The sequence below is a fragment of the Pungitius pungitius genome, chromosome 2 (genome assembly GCF_949316345.1).
Source record: "Pungitius pungitius chromosome 2, fPunPun2.1, whole genome shotgun sequence".
Taxonomy (NCBI): domain Eukaryota; kingdom Metazoa; phylum Chordata; class Actinopteri; order Perciformes; family Gasterosteidae; genus Pungitius; species Pungitius pungitius.
Window position 1 is genome coordinate 10,691,199 of NC_084901.1, and position 19,958 is coordinate 10,711,156.

Consider the following 19,958-nt stretch of genomic DNA (forward strand, 5'->3'; position numbering starts at 1 on the left):
TCAATTGAACACAACACGTTATATATCAGTATTGTTTTGATAAAATAACATCCTGTGACTAGTGAGCTGTGTTGGCCGCTAAAAAGACAGCAAAAGCTGCGAGCCAGCACCGATGATAGCTAACATTAACTTTAATATTTGCATACTTGCTAACACCATCGACAGGACAACAAAATCGCCTCTGAAAGTGAGGGATTTTGGTAAGATACATCAGAAAGTTGTAAAAACCTACCTGTTTTGATATGCATGTCTTTTCGTTTCACGTGTTGTGGAAGCTTAACCGTTTTCTAACTTTTGTTTACAGCGTTAAGATAACGACGGCTTGCTAGTAGACGCTTGTTGGGCCACCCGGAAGCGACACGAGAATGTGGGTGGGACAGGAAGTCCTTGCAGATAAGGTGTCCGGCGGGAAACTTGGAGGGAATTATGTATTCAAAACGGAGTATGACGACAACCCATGTGATAACCACGTGATGTCATCTATACTTTAATTAACCTCATTTAGGTACTTAATTAATAGTTAATGCAAGTGCTTATGCACGTAAAACTTACTTATTGTAAGTCACTTTGGATAAAAGCATCAGCTAAATGACATGTAATGTAATAAAATGGTAAACATTTGTTTGAGGAAAGATACTTTGCCACGATAGAAGTCTGCGTTTTCTCTAGAAATACCGGTGGACATAAGAAGTTGCAAGATGATAGAGTAGGAAAGGTTTCATGGATCTAAAAATCTATGAATGAATTCATTTTTTTATTCTTGAAAAGATTTTTGAGCCTTTACTTATGAATGAAGGGAACCTGAAGGAAATCACTGTAGGAACTGCTTACAACTTGTTAGCATATACAAAGTGTGGGGAAAAAAACGGGAAAAATGTAGAAATATAAATACGAATATAATATGTTATGACCATTTGCTTGTTCCCTGTTGCACATACCAAATGTAATGTGTTTCTTGATTACGTTGTATACATAATCAAGAAACAGACATTTACTTAAAAACACCACAGGCGTTAGTTTGATGACAAAACACCCTGCAGTAGACAGCAATATGTTTCCAAACTATGTTCCTGTATCATATAATCACATTAAAAAATTGATTACATTTTGTATCTATAGCAAGTTGTAAATCACCTTATTTAATGAAATTGCACTTTCTTGCTTCTTGTTCTTCTGAGTTTGTATACTTATGGTTGATGTTACGATATTAGGCGGTCCAGGGATAACCGTAACACTAATACTGTCAATGCATCACGGGGGTGAGAGGGAGATGAAAGGAGACATGGCAGGCACTTTTTGGATGAAGCATAACTGGGGTTTTATTGTTTCCACGGGCCCAGTTGATTTAAATGCTCGTGCACTATGCACGGTGCAAACAAAAAACAGATGGAAACAGACACCCATACACGAATACACTGGGGAAAGAACGTAAGTGGCGCCAACTGAAAGAACCAAAATATAACAAAACACCCCTACCTCGACCTACCCCTAACCAAAGAAAAAGGTAGAAAGAAAAACGGAATCTTCGCGCATCCGGCGCCTAAACATCCTAACTGATAACAAAAATACAGAGGGGGGCGCTCACCGCTTACCTGGTGTTTCTATACACAGAACAGCTACGGGCAGGTTGTATATCGCCATATACTAGCCTACCGTTCTTCCCCTATGTAGCTTTGCAGCTGATCCCGGAGTACTGGGCATAGCACATAATATACACAAAAACACGTATCCAAAACAGTCTGTAGTGCACAACAAACTGCTTTCTGGAGCAGTCCACAACCGGTTGCCGTGAGCGTCAGCGAGAGTGAGAGAGACAGAGAGAATGAACCCGCCGTCCCTCTTAAGCAGCGGTTCCGTCTCCGATTGGCCCCCGTCCTCCGCCCCACTGACGACCGATCCCCGAGTTCCGCCAGTCACAGCGACCTAGAGGAGGGCAATCCACAGGAAACAAACCAATGAGCAACCACCCAATAAGCGACACTCCTGCAGTGCATCAGCGATGGTGTCTGCTGATCACCGAACAACACCCAACTGCACTGGGAACGTAACAGTTGAAATGCACTATATCAAAGTAACTTCGGATAAAAGCGTAAGCTAAATGACATGTAATGTATATACATCAAATGACAAAGCAGCAAAACATACATCATTAACTTCTGGCAGCTCAAAGACCAAACAACCCCAATGCGCGCACACACACACACACACACACACATACGAGTGAGTTCTAATATGCAGACGGGGTGATGAATTGCGCTTAGGCAGTGTTCTGACTTGCTCGAGGCACTTGTGGTGCCACAGGAGAGACCTAAGGTCGTTGGGTTTGGAGAGCGTTTGCAAGCAGTCCCTCATTACAGAGAGGGCAAACGTCAGCAACGACATAGTCTGTAGACAGAAAGGCAGGATTTCAGACAGAATGAGCAGATCATATGGTCAGTTCAAGGGAAAATGGGACAAAACTTAAACACATGACTCCAAAACATAACACTGCGACCTGAAAACGCTAATCATATTGACGCTGATAGTGACTACTTGACTGAGATTTGCAACCAGCAGGAGTTTCTCCAGTTTAGACAGTTCCCACTCGGGGAACTGTCTGTCTGTGTCGTAGCTGGGACCATATACTCTGTATGAACAACCTGAAAGGGTTCTCTATAAAATGCCTTTAGTAGTGTTTGGATGATGTTAAGATTCTGGAGGCCCCTGGAGGGAGATCACACTAGGATGAATCAAAAGAGTCACCTGGCTCAAAATTCAAAAATCCCAAAGTATTTCATAACTAAACAAAGTGATAAGGAATAAGATTTACAAAGTGAAATAAATGTGGACATTATTTTGCAAAAGAGAATTCTCAGACCAAGTCAAATAAGACTTATCAAAGCGGCGGCAGGAAAATTCTACCACTTCTTCCATTGGTTTGGGGGGGGGGGGGGGGTTGTCTTTTGGGTGCATTTGAATGTCATTGGCTTCTCCTTCAAAGTGTCTCCTCCTGGTTCAAAAAACTCCCAAAAAACCCTCTTTGGGGAGAAAGTTGGGAGAAATCAATAAAGGACGGTAATTAGCTTCCGTCCCCAGGTTTTAACATTACATCATGGCAGAATATTAATGTGAACAGTATTTATATGATTTACTTGACTATAAATTGTTATTGATTATAATGCATTCACCTCAACATACAAAGGTAATAATTCTAACATCACACAAACTACACTTGTACACTAAACATTACTACATGTATTATACTTCCCACCGCTAGGGGTGCACTTCTACTTAAATCCCTAATGAGCTCCACAAAAATGTTCTCCTCTGCATCCACCTCAGTATCACCACAAAAGGAAACAATATGCATTATTTCAACCCAAAATACAACCATGTAATCTGACCAACAAGCTTCAGGGCATTGTGCTGTACAATGACATAATCTGTTTAACCCTGGAAATTGAAAAAATGTAAAAGGCACCACTGAATCCATGAATTACAACAATATTGTCCGATGAATCCTTTTTTGACTTCAGTGATGACAACGACACAAATACATCTGTACCGACATGGAGACAACAGACCGCTGACATGCGGTCAGCTCCTGTTAAAGCAGCTTCAGACAAGATCAAATACATTTAGGGTGTAAGCTGCCACACTACTGTAACGTATCCGTAACGTTATAAATATGTTACATTTCTCACTCACACCGAGTGCCCACAACAGAACTCCCTTTGACCGTTTCATTTAGATTTAGATTAGTAGGTAAACTAGCCAAAACTGTGGGATGAGTTAAAAGCGACAGAATACATGCAATTAATTATGTGGTGTTCAAATTCAGTCAAAGCTGGGTTTTCTTCCTAACAGCAGTATAGGACCAAAACTCCTGGGGCCTCATGTACAAAGGGTGCTTGCGCATAAAAAAGTGGCGAACACACTTTTTCACGTCAACAATCTGATGCATTACAGTTTTTCTCGATTGTTCTCGACACACAATTCTCTGCATTCTCTGCACAATTTTCATGTTGAAAATTTTGTTTTCACAAGAAAAACACTCAAACATTCAAAATTCTAAAGTCAATTGCCCTACAATGCACACTGACTTGTCACGTGGGAAAACACCTGTCACACAGTGTTACAATTAGGAATTAGAGCTTTAGGATGAAAATGCAACAGGTGAACTCTTCTGTTTTGGAGCAATGGATCACAACATTAGAAACCAGAGGAGTGAGAGTAAGAGGAGGAGGAGGAGGACGAGGGGGAGGACAAGGACCAGGAAGGCCAAGGACCGTAAACTCTGATGAGATCCGAGCCACTTTGGCTGACCAAAGCTATGGAGGAATTCTTTTCTGCCTGGAGATGGAAAGTGTTTGACTGAAAACCACAAACGCATATCCCCCTTCTCTAAGATATGGAAGACGCATGTGGAGATATAGCAGTTGATGCTTTTTATGGCTGCATTCGACATGCTGAGCGATATTTCCCCCACTGCTTGGCCAGTGAAAACATTGCTTGTGATGTGGATGAGGATGCAGCATAGATTTTTACTGTAACTGTATACAGTAAATTATTCTGTTGTTTTGTATATAGACCACTTCATGTGCAACGTTGTGTTGGTTGGGATGTACACTGTGTGCATTTTTTCCATCCATCATAGTGTTTTAAATTGAGCACATCAGTGTTCAACTGGTTGTTATAAATGTCTATTCATATGATGGTTTGTGTGTGTCATTTGAAAACAAAATACCATTTTGAGAAGAAATTACATTGTTTTGAATGTAAAGTTTCATTTTGCAGGAGTATTGAGGGGTTTTACCGATTGTGTGTGTGTTTTTTGATTTGTGTGTAGAGTTCTGAGAGTATGAGGCATGCTTTAAGAAAATGTGTCTAAACAATCGAGAAAAACTGTAAAAGAAGACGAACTTATGTGACAAATGTCAAAAAATAAAATTCTCAATTCAATACAACCATTTTCCACCAACATGAATATGATTCACAGCAGTGTACTTTCCCTCTTAGTCTAAAGAAAACACATGTTCCAACATCCTCTTCGGTGGCAGTGTCCTTGTCCTTCCAGCAGAGGGCATTATTGGACCAACTCTGTGATAACTTGTCACTCACTCAAGATCATAATCTGTTTTACAGTATTTCACAATTGCTAAAACACTAAACCCCATTCTCTGGACCCAATGCTCAGTGGCATAATTTGTCGAAGCAAGAGGTTCTCATTGTTGATATGATTCGTCAAAACAATGCCATCCGACTGCGTGAAATACAGCAAAGAGTTGTAGAAGACAATGTAAACTTTGAACGAATCAACAGTCAGCCGTTCTACCATTGCCCGTGTCCTCCATTGCAACAGGGTACGCAAGCAAGTGTACAGAGTACCCCTTGAGCGCAATTCAGAAAGGGTCAAAGATCTACAATATCAGTATGTGCAAGTAAGTTTAGCCTACACTTTCAGCACTGATGCTTGGTAGCGCTGCACCAATCTGTTGGACAAGCGCTGCTGTTGAGCTTTGCCTTGAAGCCATCCATTAAGACTGACCAATCATCTGCGCTTCGGGCAGTTTAAGATGTTCAAGTAGTACATGATATTTGTACTTTTCAGACAGTTCTGAATGGGGCTTAAGCAGGTTATCTATAGCCAGCTTCAGGTTAGCAAACTCCTTTTTGTCTGGGATTTTGGGTGTTGCCACACCACAGAGCGGTGTGGCAAACCAGGGCTGTATGGGATCACTGTCTGACCTGATGGAAGGTGCATCTGATGAGCTGTATATGAGTTATCTCTCGGGACAGATAGAGTCTGCTGAGGTGGTGGAATTAATGAAGGCAATGTAGCATACTGAGGTGGGCCATGGCTGTAGAGGTATCACTTGTGGTGAGTAGTAACGTTGTGCGTCTGGATGGCTGTAGGAGACTGCTGTAGGCATATGTATCGGAGCCGTAGTAGTCAACTGTCCACATACTCGTCTTGCATCACCACAGGGGGGAGGTAGCTCTGAAGCTTGAGACTGCAGTGATTCTGGCCTGGTATAGAGCTCTGCTGGACCCGAGTAGGTGTCATCATACCTGATGAAATTACAGAACACGAGGAACCCCAACGATCTGATTGGGCTGGAAGCACTGGGGTAAACACAGAATGTTGTCTCAGTTCACCTGCTATGGGGGCGTAGGTTCTAACCTAAGTCAGGATGGAGTACTAGCCCCAAGCAACATTGCAATATCCATGTTTATGCCTGTTGTTCAAATTTCAACAAGTCTCTCCGGATTGAAATATAAAACCAGACAAATTAAACAAGTTTAAACTCACTCTAAAAAATGTGGCCAATGGTTACTCAGATAAATTGTGGCAACAAAGTGACAAATAATATAATTGAGTAGAATTGAATTACTAAAGCTTTGAATAAAATGTATTTAAAAATGTATTACATCTACGTAAGATATTTAGTAAATCCAAATCAATTTCACAAGGAAAATTAATTAATGTTTACTTAATTAAAAGTAATTTATAATGACTGGATATTTGGGTAAAATTGACTTAATTACTCAATATTTGAGATACATTTATTTACATTTACTGAATATTTATTTGAAAAGGGTTTATATTTACTGAATATTTGAGAATTGAGTGTTATATACTACTAATCTTGGTCAAATTGAATTTCATTTATTAAATAAAATAAGTTATCAACTCACATTCTAGCACATTGTTAGTTAATTGAACACATTGCTATTGCCCTTCTGGATGTAAATTAATTGTTTAAATCCATTCAATAACATTACGTGTCACTTTGTTGCCACAATTTTTCTATGTCTAATTCACTCAATACATTTGTGTACCAGTAAACTTAACATAACAAACACATCATCATGCATAAGTACAGCAGGTGAACATTTATTTGTGCAGATTTCAAATAAATACGTACAGGAAAAGCTACATTAAATGAGCATGGTTTATTTACATTTGAACAACACAGATAAAGCAGCATTAACATTAGATAGCAACACTGAAACTGAACTTCAGTAAAACAAGAGCCAGACCTAAACTTCTCAATGTGAATTTTAAAAATATAACTAACAAGCATTGAACAAACAACAAAGAGTTGCAGTCTTACACACTTCTCTGCGCTTCCATCTGAGCAGTCACTCACCCATAGCATAATTAACCCTATAGAAACCGTTTCTGCCTCACGGACACAGTTACATAAATTAAAGGTAAACAACCGAGGAGTTATATTAAATAACTTAATCAAAGTTAAAACTAATAATGCAACAGTGCAACTAAATAGGAGAATTAAAGGGGGTCTTTTTAATATTAGATCTCTGTCATCTAAAGCTGTTTTTGTATAATGTATTAATACTCATATCCCTCCAGGCACAAGCCGAGGGGGTGGATTTTTCTGCAAATCTTTTTATAATCTTCTCATGTCCTTGAAAACTAGTTTGAGTTTTGTCTCAGACAGGTGTTGCCCATGTTCCCCCCTCTGTACCATTCTGTGCTAGGAGCACTGTGTCAGATAGTGATTTATCTTTACGCTTCCTATACTCCTTCATCCCTATATGGTCACAGCGTCATTTCCTGCATTGTCACAACATCTGCTCTATAGAAAAAATGTTAAAAAGCACACTAACAGAAACATATATCTTACATCTGACATATTATGGTAATAAATGTTTCCTGTTCCTGATTCCTGAAAGAATGCAGTGAGGTACACGCCAGGCGATTGTAGATTTGGGCTGCACGCAGTCTATTATACGCCTGGGGCATTGGTGGAGGCATCGTGGGTGAAAATAAGGTGTATGCATGGTGATGTATCCCGTAGTGTCAGTAGAAATTAGACATATGGCGAAGTCTCTAAGGGAGGCTCCGCCATATGTCCATTTCATTCCTTGGAGGATTTTCCACTCAAGCAGTCTTGGGATGATATTCTACACTCAGCCTTTGACCAAGTGATAAGAATTGATGGTCAGCTGCTGCGCCCTGAATCAGAGCAGCCATCTACACACTTCTCATTGATGAGGGAGATAAGAGTGAGTCGTGACACTCGGATGAGGCAGGAAAACAACCAGCTGCTGGTGCTAAAAAGCTCCCTGGAAAATAATTTCCTGGCTGCTGACTATAACCCGATGGCTGGTCACATGGGATACGAGAAAACAATACTCGATAATGACACAGATTGTTCAGGTTGGTGACTAGCTTTATTGGGTATCATTTCTTGGATCTGGTGTACAGGTCACACTTTTTACTCCTATCCTTTCTTCTGCTTCTCAGTCCCTACTGCGCTTGATTGGGTAAAGTGACACACACACGCACGCATGCGCACACACAAATATACAGATTAAGCCCAACTAAGGCCCAACCCCTCACTAGGTTCCCCCTCTGCAGCTGAGCTTACTCCGCCCCACCACCACACGTTTTTCCTCAATGTCATTATCAGCTTTACAAGAACAACAAATTTTTGGATCTTTCTCACTTGGTCCCATGTAGTGTTCACAGGCAATGCAATAGAAATATATACTGGCTAAATTCTCCAAATGATTTATGAAAAATATAAGTTTGCTGGCACTAAGCCAGAGAAATGATCATTGAACATTGTCACGGTTTGGTCTCCCTTCCTGTTTTAGTTTGAAGTTTCACGTTCCTTGTGGTCCTGGGTTAACTTCACTTCCTGCCCTGTCTTGTGATTGCTTGAGTGTTTCCACCTGTGTCCAATCACCTGCATAAAGAGCATAAAGAGCACTTCGTTTCCGAAACGAAGTGCCCTTTATTCCAACAAAGATACGTGCTCCCACGACGAACGACAGTAGACAATGACGCGACAAAGAACAACTGGCACACAGGGCTTAAATACACAAGGGAGGTGCAGGTGATTGGACACAGGTGGAAACACTCAAGCAATCACAAGACAAGGCAGGAAGTGAAGTTAACCCAGGACCACAAGGAACGTGAAACTTCAAACTAAAACAGGAAGGGAGACCAAACCGTGACAAACATTGTGAGAATGTCCTGGAGAGCTACTCTTGTCAAATTGTTCCCCAGTGCATACTACTGGGGCACAGGGTTGCCATCGTGGTAAAAAGGTTTTTCTCGACATCGATGTAAAATCGTTGAACAGAACCTTTATTAAATGCTTGCAATTATGGAGCAGAGTAAAAACAAATACAAGTCATGCATCAAGGCTACTCATCGCTTTCCTTCTACAGCTTAAAATTAATCCTCCCACTCCCACTGGTCACCTCCACATCAAAGAGAGATGCTATTAACATTCATGACTGTAGAATATGTGAGGAAAAAAAAAAATTCCACTGGTCATCTTCATACCAAAGGGAGAGCTAGCATTGTGATGTATGATTGGAGAAGATGAAAGAGAAACCTTTGTTCACACCCAGGAAAGAAAACTTGAGTTCCCTGATCATATGAACACAATGTCTCAGTTCAAGAGGTCACAGACTTTCTGTCCACTCACACTAAACCTGAAAATGTTCTGAACAGTCAGTTTTTTTTAAAGAAATGTATCGTTTTATCAGAGTATGAAAAGAAAATATAAGCAGTTGGTTGAAACTCAGAGAAAACAAACATTCCTTTCCTACCAGGACAAATATCTAGCCGCCCTTATGAGGACATATATAGGACAATATATGGTCGATCATATTCTTGATAATGGGAGGTTGTGGGTGAAGGTCATGCGGCAGGTGGTGGGCCAGGGTCATTTCCCAGGCATCGATCAGATGAACTTTCAGTCCTTTGAACATGGCTTTGAGCACCTTATCACGCTGCAGAGAATACCAGTCGCTGTTGGTAATTGTCTGGAAAAGTGTCAAAGCTTTGAGATTTGCTGTCCGTATGATGACCAGCGTTTCTGGAGCCCTGTCCAGCAGCTTCACCACCGCCCTACGGATGCTCTGTAGCCTCCTGATGTAGTTCTCAATGGGGTTAGTGCAGAAGTGAGCCCAAATGCCAACAACTACGACAGTGTTGGGGCCTCCGATCAAGTCATCTATCTCATTAGCAATGTAACGAAGCTGTCTAGTTGGGTTGTGGCCGAAACGGATAGGAGGAGCGTGGCAACGGTACGTCACCATAATGTTGTTTTCATGGTCTAAGGACATAAGAGGTCCAACTCGTAGCGGGGTGTGTAAGTCAAACTCCTTAAGACCTGAAAGTATGAAAGGGCAAACATATTAAACTGCATTGGGGAACCAAAACGAACAATTCCAGGAATCCCTGTGAATCAGCTACCTGGTAGAGCTGCATCAAGGAATTCGAACCACTGCCTGATTGTGGAGTCTCCATACATGTGGACGACTTTGCCTTTCAGACACTGTGTGATTGCAGACCTGTTCAACTGGGATACTGTGGGGCCTCCTAGTGTCTGCCACACACCCTGGTAGTAATAACCAGATGGTACAGATGAGCTTGTTTTCACGTTCAGTTGACCTTGGAGGAAAACAATGGCAACAAGGCTTAAACTATACCATGAAACCACAAAACAAAAAGGTATTGTATGGACCCTTTATTGACTATCCTTATATCCAAGAGATTAGATATAGTGGTAACTTAAAGAAACCTATTGGTATTAGTAAAATATTTCTATACCATCCTCTTTTGGCAACACAACGACGTTGGAAGGTCCTCTACCCTGAATGGAGACTTTCAGGTTAACGCCCCTGAAAAAGAAATCACAGATAAAATAGGTCAGCAACACTACAAGATCTTAAAAATGAAAGGTGACAAACATTTTAAGAGAGTGATGACCAACAAAATGTATACCCTTTTAATATATTTCAATCAGGAGAGAATTCTAGAATTTAACAATAATGTATTAAACACGCATAAATATATTTTTTTTTGAAGCTTAAACTCCATCTTGTGACGGGTGGCATCTGGTGTGCGCTACAATGCAAATCAACAGAAACAAAGAGAAGAACAGTTTTTAAAGTTAAAAGGCACCGAATGGTTTAAGGAAACATTGCCAACGTCTGGTTGACTATTTCTAAAAAAAAAAAGCCTGCCCCCATTCGGGTGACACCGTAAGCAGAGGAAAATCGGTGACAGCCTGCAAAATGCTGATTGTTCTATGAGGGGCTGTTTAGGACATAACTGAGACACTTTTACGCGTACTAATGAAACACTCGTGCGCATCTCACTAGTGTGCGTAAGAGCATCTCACTAGTGTGCGTAAGAGCATCTCACTAGTGTGCTTAAGAGCATCTCACTAGTGTGCTTAAGAGCATCTCACTAGTGTGCGTAAGAGCATCTCACTAGTGTGCGTAAGAGCATCTCACTAGTGTGCTTAAGAGCATCTCACTAGTGTGCTTAAGAGCATCTCACTAGTGTGCTTAAGAGCATCTCACTAGTGTGCGTAAGAGCATCTCACTAGTGTGCGCAAGAGCATCTCACTAGTGTGCGCAAGAGCATCTCACTAGTGTGCGTAAGAGCATCTCACTAGTGTGCGCAAGAGCATCTCACTAGTGTGCGTAATAGCGTCTAACTAGCATACGGAAGGCATCTCAGTTACACCGGAAGAAAAGAGGGACGATTTTAAACAGCAAAAAGCGCCAATCTTAAGCCCTTCCTTAATGTGCTTTTAAGTCCGGACTCGCCCGTCCTTGTGTAGGTCCAAGTTAATAAATACTACCATATTCAACGGAATGTCATTTTAGAAACATTTCTGCGGTCGGTATATCAACATTGGGCATTTGTAACAATTTGCTCAGAGGATGTCAGAGATGTGAGGTCTAGTTAACGGGACCGTTTGACTCCTCCAGCACCGGGCAGCTAACCTCATCTCATGCCACAGAGGTGATAAGGGATATATTATCCTGTCCAGGTGCTTCCAGTCACTAGGAACGTGGCATTGGTCACACCTGCGGGCCATCAGTTATAATTAGAGGTAGAGGATATAGCTAAGGGGCAGAGCTGACACAGGGGGAGGAACGGAGACCTAGGAGCCCTAGCAGCTAAGAAGAGTTAACAACCAGGACTCACCCCTCTTCTCTGCCGGTGACACGGTGGAGAAGACTGGGGGACACTAAATATTTCTGTTGGAAGTCGGCCATTGTTTTGACCTTGTTATTAAAGGACCCTTTTGCCACATTGTCTCTTTACAACCCAACACTCCCCCCCCTCCTCCCCCTGTTGGCAACTAGACACGTTATGGCAATAAATCAAGTGATTCTTCTGGGGGAGATAAAACATAAGTTATTAACAGCGACTACTATACAATAATTCAAAATGACAGTCAAGTAGTTTGGTATTTTAAATATCCAAACTCTTAATGTCACAGACTTCTTTGCATCTTTGTTAGCCGACCTCTGAAAGAGTTTCTCCTCCTTGGTCTTGAGGTTTTGTATGACTCCTCCGCTGAAGTGGTTGATCCTGGTATCACAGCTCAGGTTCTTTGGCTTGTAGCAGAACCAAGACTCGCCTGTACGGAGGTCAGTGTAGTTACACACCGGCTGTTGGGTTGGCCGGAGGCAGACGTTACAGATGGTGGTTTCAGAGAGAGAGCCTGAGCGGAAGAGGCTCTTGAAGTAAATCCTGTCGGGCTGTTCTCTGTTCAGCCTGTCCAGCACTGAGACAGCTTCACTAGAATGAACCAGAGTCACCTGATTGGAAAGAGAATCAGTACTCAATAAAATCTGTTATTTGGGGCTAGAACCAACATTGCTCCACAATTTACACATATTTATAATTGTCTCAATGTCAACTTGTACAATAACCATAAGATAACTGCAATATTGAGTATCAGAAGAAAAGTTCAAGGCAAATGAATGATAATCTTTTGTTGGTTGCGATTGTGTACAATTCTTGCTTTACTAAGCCTCAAACAAACCATCGAGCCCACAGTGCATTCCCTAAGGCAGTGGTTCTCAACTGGTCTGGCTCCAATCCCCCACACTTAAAAACTCCATTTATAGCTGCATTAAAATTAGACCAATGACAGGACAGTTTGCCCGCTGTTAAATGTTGCAGTGTGAACACAGACCTAAGAAAGGGGCAACTGCAATACTAAATCATATTAATTCACAACAAAGAAAAAAAAACTACATAAATACGCTGCAAGTGAAAAAAGTTTGGAAATCCTTGTTTTTAAAAAAGTATGTATACGGTTATTAACAAACAGGCCAAACTTAGTCTACTTCAATAATTCCTATCCTGATATTCAAAATTATTGCATGTCCTATAATTTCCTCAAATCATGCAGCCCCAATTTATTGGCACAAAGAGAAGGTATTGTGATATGTATGTCACAATTTGTGTTTTTATTTTTCGTTTCATGTAAAACAAATGCTGTGATGATGCAGGAGATTACGCTCTGCTGTAAAGAACAGTAAAAGCATTACGAGAACTAAGATTAAGGGGAAGTGGGCCGTACGACCATGTAAGGTAAAATTGTTGCTATGCTTTTTAAAAAACTCTTAGAAATGGTTGCGGGGAGCGAGAATCTAAAAGAGGTCACAGTCTGACAGCGGACAGACTTTCCGACGGTCTCCAGGTGCACCTTTGTGAATTGCTCATGTATCTTTTTCTTCTAAATAAATGTTAACTTTAAACTTTGATTGATGTGTTGGATTCTTCTCATCAACCAACTCGGGGGGATCTTGAACCCCAACAGTATCGAAATCTTTTCATTGGTATGTTTTCACCTGATAACAAGAATATTTGTGTATTTGTTACTTTTTGAAAAAGTCACACACTTTTACATAGTGAGTGTTCTCTCCTCAATTAGTCTGCAAAGTACCCCCGAATGGATAAACCAAACATTGGATCTATTGAGAACTTTTAGCATGTTTGCATTACCAGATGGCCAGTTTATCTCTCAGACACGCTTGAAAAAGGAGGGGTTAGCAGAAGGGTTTTCACCTGGTTTCAATGTGCCATAATGTCATAACAAGAAGCCTCTAAATCTTAGTAAGTAATAGTTTTTTGCATTACCTCAATCTGTGCGTATCCTTCCCACACTAAAGAGAACACCGCAGAGTAGCTCCCATTCAAATGATCCACAACTTTCCCAGCCACACCTGCTTCAAGCTTCCGGTTGTGCAGACGGGCGATTAGGAAGTCCCCCCCAGACTTCTTGGGACGACCTTGGAAGTCAAAGGTTTGTATCATAACCTCCAGCTGGTCCCCTACATGCCACTGCCCCCCTTTCCTCCCTGGGAGGATGGTGAAGGTGCTGTGGGCTGGATCAGTGGTCTGCTCCAAGGAAACAGGAGATGGTAAAAGTGGAGTTTCAGGCCAAGCAATGGAGTCTAGTATGAGGCGTTCCTCCAAGGCGTCCTCAGGGGACAGCGGCTCGAAGGTGCAGAAGCTGCGATTGACGATATGATGAGAGGAGACTCTTGGGGTGATTATGATGGAGTAGATTTTAGACTGCAACAGGCAGGGGGTCAAGACAGACAAGGTGTTAAAAATATATCAAACATACAGAAAAATGTAACCATACGAATTAAAAAGGCAAATATTTGAATTTTTGCAGAGATTTATAAAAACTATTTCCTAATAATTGAGCCATGGGAATATCTCTTTTTCACAAGCCAAGAGTGTGATTATTATGTTTTCTGGGATATACAGATCTGTTTAACTGAAGCAGGATGGTTATATGACAGTTTTCCATTCTTTTAAACAGTCCTGTGAATTTTTTAAACTGCACTGTATTTTGAGTTTCAAAGGTTGGAAAGTGCTCTATAGTACGGTCTGCTTCTTCAAACTCACAGGTGGTTGGACCAGTTTGGTAAGATTTATATCTCAGTAAGAACAAATGAAAACCAGTCAGTTGTAAAACGTTTGTGTATGGACTTAACAAGGAAAAGTACTTTTTGTTATTCACCTCAGTTTTTACGATTCCAGTTTTAACATTCCTCTCTCTTGACTACCCCGCCCTCATGTCTTTCGAGTTTGCTCTGACTTCTACATCCATCTCAAGAGTTGTGCGCTTGTCAGTTATAGAATAGAGCCAATTTCATTCTTTGATGCTGCCATCAGGAAGTGCAGGATTGAGAGGGTAAGTACAAATAAATTCCATTTATTTAAAATGAAGAACATTAAAACACATTTTAAAACTTTTACAAAACCTGACTAATATTAAAAAATTGAAACAAGGTTCTCCTTTCAAAAAAAGTTCTTACTTGCAGAATGTCCATGTGACTTAGCACAAAGATTAAAGCACAGACCATCAGAAAGAGGAAGATGGCGCCGAAATCCCTTCTTGTACAATATGTGGCCTTCATGGTGTTAAGTCTTCACCATCAGCATAGCACTTAGTCTGGAACAGTGTATAAAGAAAAATGTATTGCGGTCAATAAATTAAAAATGATTTTGAAATTCATTAATCGCATGTATTTCAACTAAAGACTAATGTTTAATCACATAAGAACATAGGCGTAGCCACGCATCCATTGGGGGGGGGGGGTCGTGTCCACCCCAATATTGAGAAGATACCAATCTGTTGCCACCTAATATACAGCAGAGAATATGTAAAATATATATCTTCTCCTTTTATAAACCCTGTCAATGGATTGGTCTCTTGGCTCGTTAGTGCGACTCCGCAGCGTGGTTCTCGCACACCGCTGCCGGCATCTTTCTCTCCAACGTGCGCTCATTGAGCAACAAACTGGACCAACTTCAGCTGCTGGTGAGAAGAGACAAATACTTTCCTACATCGCTCCAGCTGGTGGGCTTCAAGCTGCTCAGAGCGCACCGCGACACAGAGCTCTCCGGCAAGACAAAGGGTGGCGGAATCTGCTTCTACTTCAACATCAGCTGGTGCAACAGTAACAGTGATCCAACAACAATTGTCTCCTGATCTGGAATCTTTAATCATTAACTGTAAACCCTTTTACTCCCCCCTGTGAGTTTGCTCCATTCATCCTGGTCAGGGTTTACATGCCACTGGCGGGCAACGTGCAGGAGGCACAGCGGACACTCAACCAGATACGTGTGGAGTGGACCAACCCGGACTCCTTGGTTATTGTCCTTCGGGACTTTAACAAAGGAAACCTCAGCCAAGTACAAACAGTTTATTAATTGCCCAACCAGAGGAGAACACGCTGGATCACTGTTACACCACACCTGTCCAATACCAGCTTTAAAAAAAACATGGTGGGGTGGACCCCCCTCAATGTCTAAACCATGGTTCTGCCCTTACATTAAAAAGAGTGTATTTCAGACACTTGTTTAATTGTATTTTAAACAAACAAACTACACACATTTGATCCTCTCCCAGGCAGAATTCCACCGGGTGGAACATCTTGAAATAGCAGCTATCCTCCTGCAGTTTGCTGCCATGACTACTATCATTTAATGGCTGTTTTTGAACAATCTAACGACATTTTTCAGAAGTAGGATGGCAGCTACCAACATGTTTCGGACACGGTCAGTCCTAAAGTGGTCCGATTGCACTCATCCTCCTTCTGTTCAACACATTGAGAAAATCTTCTGCATGAGGCTGTTCGGCTCAACATACATCTGAGCAGCCCCACAAAACTTCACACAATACATTTTAGTAAATGTTCCTCTTTTCATCCAAGTCCTGGTTGTGCGTCTTACCGCAGTCCTGTGTGCGTCGCAGCCGGGTAGCATGCGCGGTGAGCGAATATCAGAGGTGTGGACTCGAGTCATGTGACTTGGACTCGAGTCAGACTCGAGTCATGAATTTGATGACTTGAGACTCGACTCGACAAAACGTACAAAGACTTGCAACTCGACTTGGACTTGAATACCGATGACTCGTGACTTGACTTGGACTCGAGCCTTTTGACTCGAGAAGACTTGCTACTTCCCATGAAAACTGGGGGAAAACATTTTCACACGGCCGCGCCGCTCTGTTTATCTGCATCTATCAAAAAAATATGCGCCACCTGTATGCAGAGAGCGCGCGCTGCCTGCACGACATCCAATCACTGCAGTCCATTTGACCGTATCAACGAGACAGCTCGTTCATGGTTACAAAAATCGGGATTTTTGAACCCGGATTCAGACTCCGATGGAAATCCTCGCCAACATTATGTCAACGTCCGTTTTAAAGTACTGTAATGAGCTGAGTTAAAGTTATTAGGTAATCAGTTATGCAGATGTTGCATGTGTTCACGTTATGCACTGTTACCAGCTGTAGTTACGCGAGACAACCCGAGTTTTGGGGGGCCGTGTATGCGGAAGTGTTCGTTCGGCGTGGTGACGGCCAACAGTGACCGAAGTTGAGTTGTTTTATATAAATAAATGCAGCGGAGTTGCAAGCCAGTCATTGCCTCCTTATTTACGCTGCAGCATTGGGGTGAGCGTTACAGTACTATAACACAGTCACAGTCGATCCACCGTTACCCTTCCCTTCGTAGTCTAGGTCTGTGAGGCAGCGCACCATCACCCAGGGTTTCCCGTCCCCACTATAATAAAATGACTCGAAATGACTCGAAACTAAAATGGTACGACTTGTAACTCGACTTGAGACTTGTTGACTGTGACTTGTGACTCGACTTGGGACTTGCTTCGTCTTTGACTCGACTTGACTCGGGACTCGAGGGCAATGACTTGAGACTTGCTTGTGACTTGCCTAACAGTGACTTGATCCCACCTCTGGCGAATATACAGTGTTAGCATGTAGCTAACTAGCGAGCTAAACATCCCGGGTGTAGAAGTCTACAAAAGCGTCATATGTGCGGCTTCCTACGGTGGCCCTGAAGTGCAAAGCAACATTACAAAGAATGAAACACTTATACAAAGCTCGAAACAAATTAACATTTTGGAAAACAAATTAACAAGATGCTAAACTCTTTTACCAATCCCGAAACAAATTTACAAATGACAAATTTACAGAGCTCAAACTCACCAACAAGATGCGCCCTAATGCCACAAGGACTGCGACTTATGTGCAGTCTCTTCGCCAGACATGTGACTTTGTAAACATGGAACATGCATTTTTAACTAGTGTTTTTAACTGAGCAGGAAAACCAAGTACAAGTTAAAACAGCATTCCTTCTTAATTCTTATGTTCATTTATGTTTATCACTCATTATTCTGTATCACTGATGATCATGAGAGAGAGAGAGGGGAAGTGTGTGTGTGGCTTAATTAATATTTAGTTATTTAACACAACTAGTCAACGTCAGACACTGAGTGCGTAAAGAGAGCCAGCAGATGGTAAAAAAAAGAGCGAGAGTATCTCCGACAGGCAGAGACGCAACGCGAGTCGCATTCTTAAGCACCACATCTTAACAAGCGCCACTATTACCTGAACTCTACTAGTTAAGAACAACAAACCGAAGTAAAAAAAAAAAAATACCTGAAGCCTGATGACTGAGGGAGAGAGGAGTTCTGTGTATGTGTGAGCTGAGCGGGACACAGCAACACAATAAACAGTATGTGTGTAGGGGAGGGGCGCTGTGACTACCAGCCAATCACAGAACGCAGACACAGACAGCTACCCAATGAGGCCTTTTATTCAATCCGAGCACAGATATTGACTCGTATTGCTCGTATAATACTCGTACTCGGCAAAAGTGCTTTATCTCGTTTCAGCCGAGTATCCGGCTCAACTCTAAAAACAAGTTATGGCAGGAGTGTGTGTGGTGAGTGATTTCGGTTGAGATGTTTCCTTCCCTCCTTCAGAGCGTTACTTTAAACGTGAACGTGGCAGTTCTTCAATATAAAGGGATGTTTTTTTTACTTATAACTCCTAAAGCTCTGGACACAATCAGCTTATGTATTTCAGCAAGAATTCTGCCACACATATCCCACATCTGAGTACTCTTTTCTAAACGTTGTCTTACATTTATCTATAAATTTGAGATTTTGTTATTTTAGGCTACTTTAAAACATCTGGGTTGGGACAGCAAATGTCAATCACCTCTTTTGTGTTTGCTTCCTCAGAAATCGCTACACAATCAAACCATTTCTTCAGACTTACGTCTTCCTTCTGAGCCTTAATCATACTCTGTGAGGTTATCGAAGACAATAAATCGTGTAACCGAAACTATTGCCGTTTTCACTGAAGTGAACAGTATTTTAGAAAACAAATTAACAAGACGCTAAGCACTTTTACCAATCCCGAAACAAATTTACAAACAGATTCAATTGTTTTGAATTGTCGTTGGTTGTGGAATTCATGTACATGTTAATTTGTTTTCCAAAATGTAAATTAGTTTTATAAAATGTTAATTTGTCTCGAGCTTTGTAAAAGTGTTTCATTCTTTGTAATGTTGCTTTGCACTTCAGGGCCACCGTACACCTCGTCTCCCAACCTACGGGACTGCGCCCGTGTAAGCACACAAGCTGGGAACACATGAGGATAAGCCTGTACTAAAATGTCGTCTGTAGGTTCCAGGGTAGGGCTGTCCACCACCTCCAACATGGGTGTTACATGGCCACCGGCAATGTCATTCCCAGTGTGAGAGTATCTCACTATACAATGTGAGAGAATCTCAGTATACAGTGTGAGAGAATCTCAGTTACACCGGAAGGCATCTCAGTTACACCGGAAGGCGGAAGCAAAGAGCGCTGATTTTGAACAGCGCAATGCGCCAATCATACGCCCTTCCTTCATATGCCTTGAAGTCTGCGGTCGCCCGTCCAAGTTTATAAATACTACCATATTCAAGGGACGGAATGTCATTTTAGGACGTTTTCAGGCGAGAAATTAGGTGTTTAAGCAACATTTCTGCGGGCGGTTTGTTAACATTCAGCCATCGTAAAAAATTCCATGGAGGATGTCGGAGACGTGAGGCGTAGTTAGCGGGACCACCTGATGCCCCCAGCACCGGGCGGTCAGCCTCATCTCACGCCGCAGACAGCAGCCTGTTCTCGGCCAGACGTCCGTGAAATGCTCCGCTTCGATCCACTTTTCCGTAGTGGTTATATATAGGATAGTATAACTAGGAAGGATATATAGATATATGAAGGAAGGGCGTATGATTGGTGTAACTGAGATGCCTTCCGGTGTAACTGAGATTCTCTCACACTGTATACTGAGATTCTCTCA

At 41.8% G+C, this 19,958-nt stretch overlaps 1 protein-coding gene across 1 annotated transcript; it reads right to left on the minus strand.

Moving 5' to 3' along the window:
• Positions 1-8,682: 8,682 nt before the first annotated feature.
• LOC134102925 (NXPE family member 3-like) lies at positions 8,683-18,409 on the minus strand. The gene is made up of 7 exons (XM_062560371.1): positions 18,264-18,409; positions 15,115-15,251; positions 13,922-14,359; positions 12,296-12,591; positions 10,580-10,650; positions 10,223-10,420; positions 8,683-10,139 (listed from the first exon to the last, which is right to left on the minus strand). The coding sequence occupies exons 2-7, from the start codon at positions 15,214-15,216 to the stop codon at positions 9,586-9,588; spliced, it is 1,659 nt and encodes a 552-aa protein (XP_062416355.1). The 5' UTR covers positions 15,217-15,251; positions 18,264-18,409; the 3' UTR covers positions 8,683-9,585.
• Between the last annotated feature and the right edge of the window lie 1,549 nt (positions 18,410-19,958).

Excerpts from the sequence above, each read along its gene's own strand:
- LOC134102925 (XM_062560371.1), bottom strand. The coding sequence starts at position 15,216 with ATGAAGGCCACATATTGTACAAGAAGGGATTTCGGCGCCATCTTCCTC. Across the intron at positions 14,360-15,114 it reads GTCACATGGACATTCTGCAA|TCTAAAATCTACTCCATCAT; the intron begins GTAAGAACTTTT and ends TGCCTGTTGCAG. Across the intron at positions 10,421-10,579 it reads TGTGTTGCCAAAAGAGGATG|GTCAACTGAACGTGAAAACA; the intron begins GTATAGAAATAT and ends TTTTCCTCCAAG.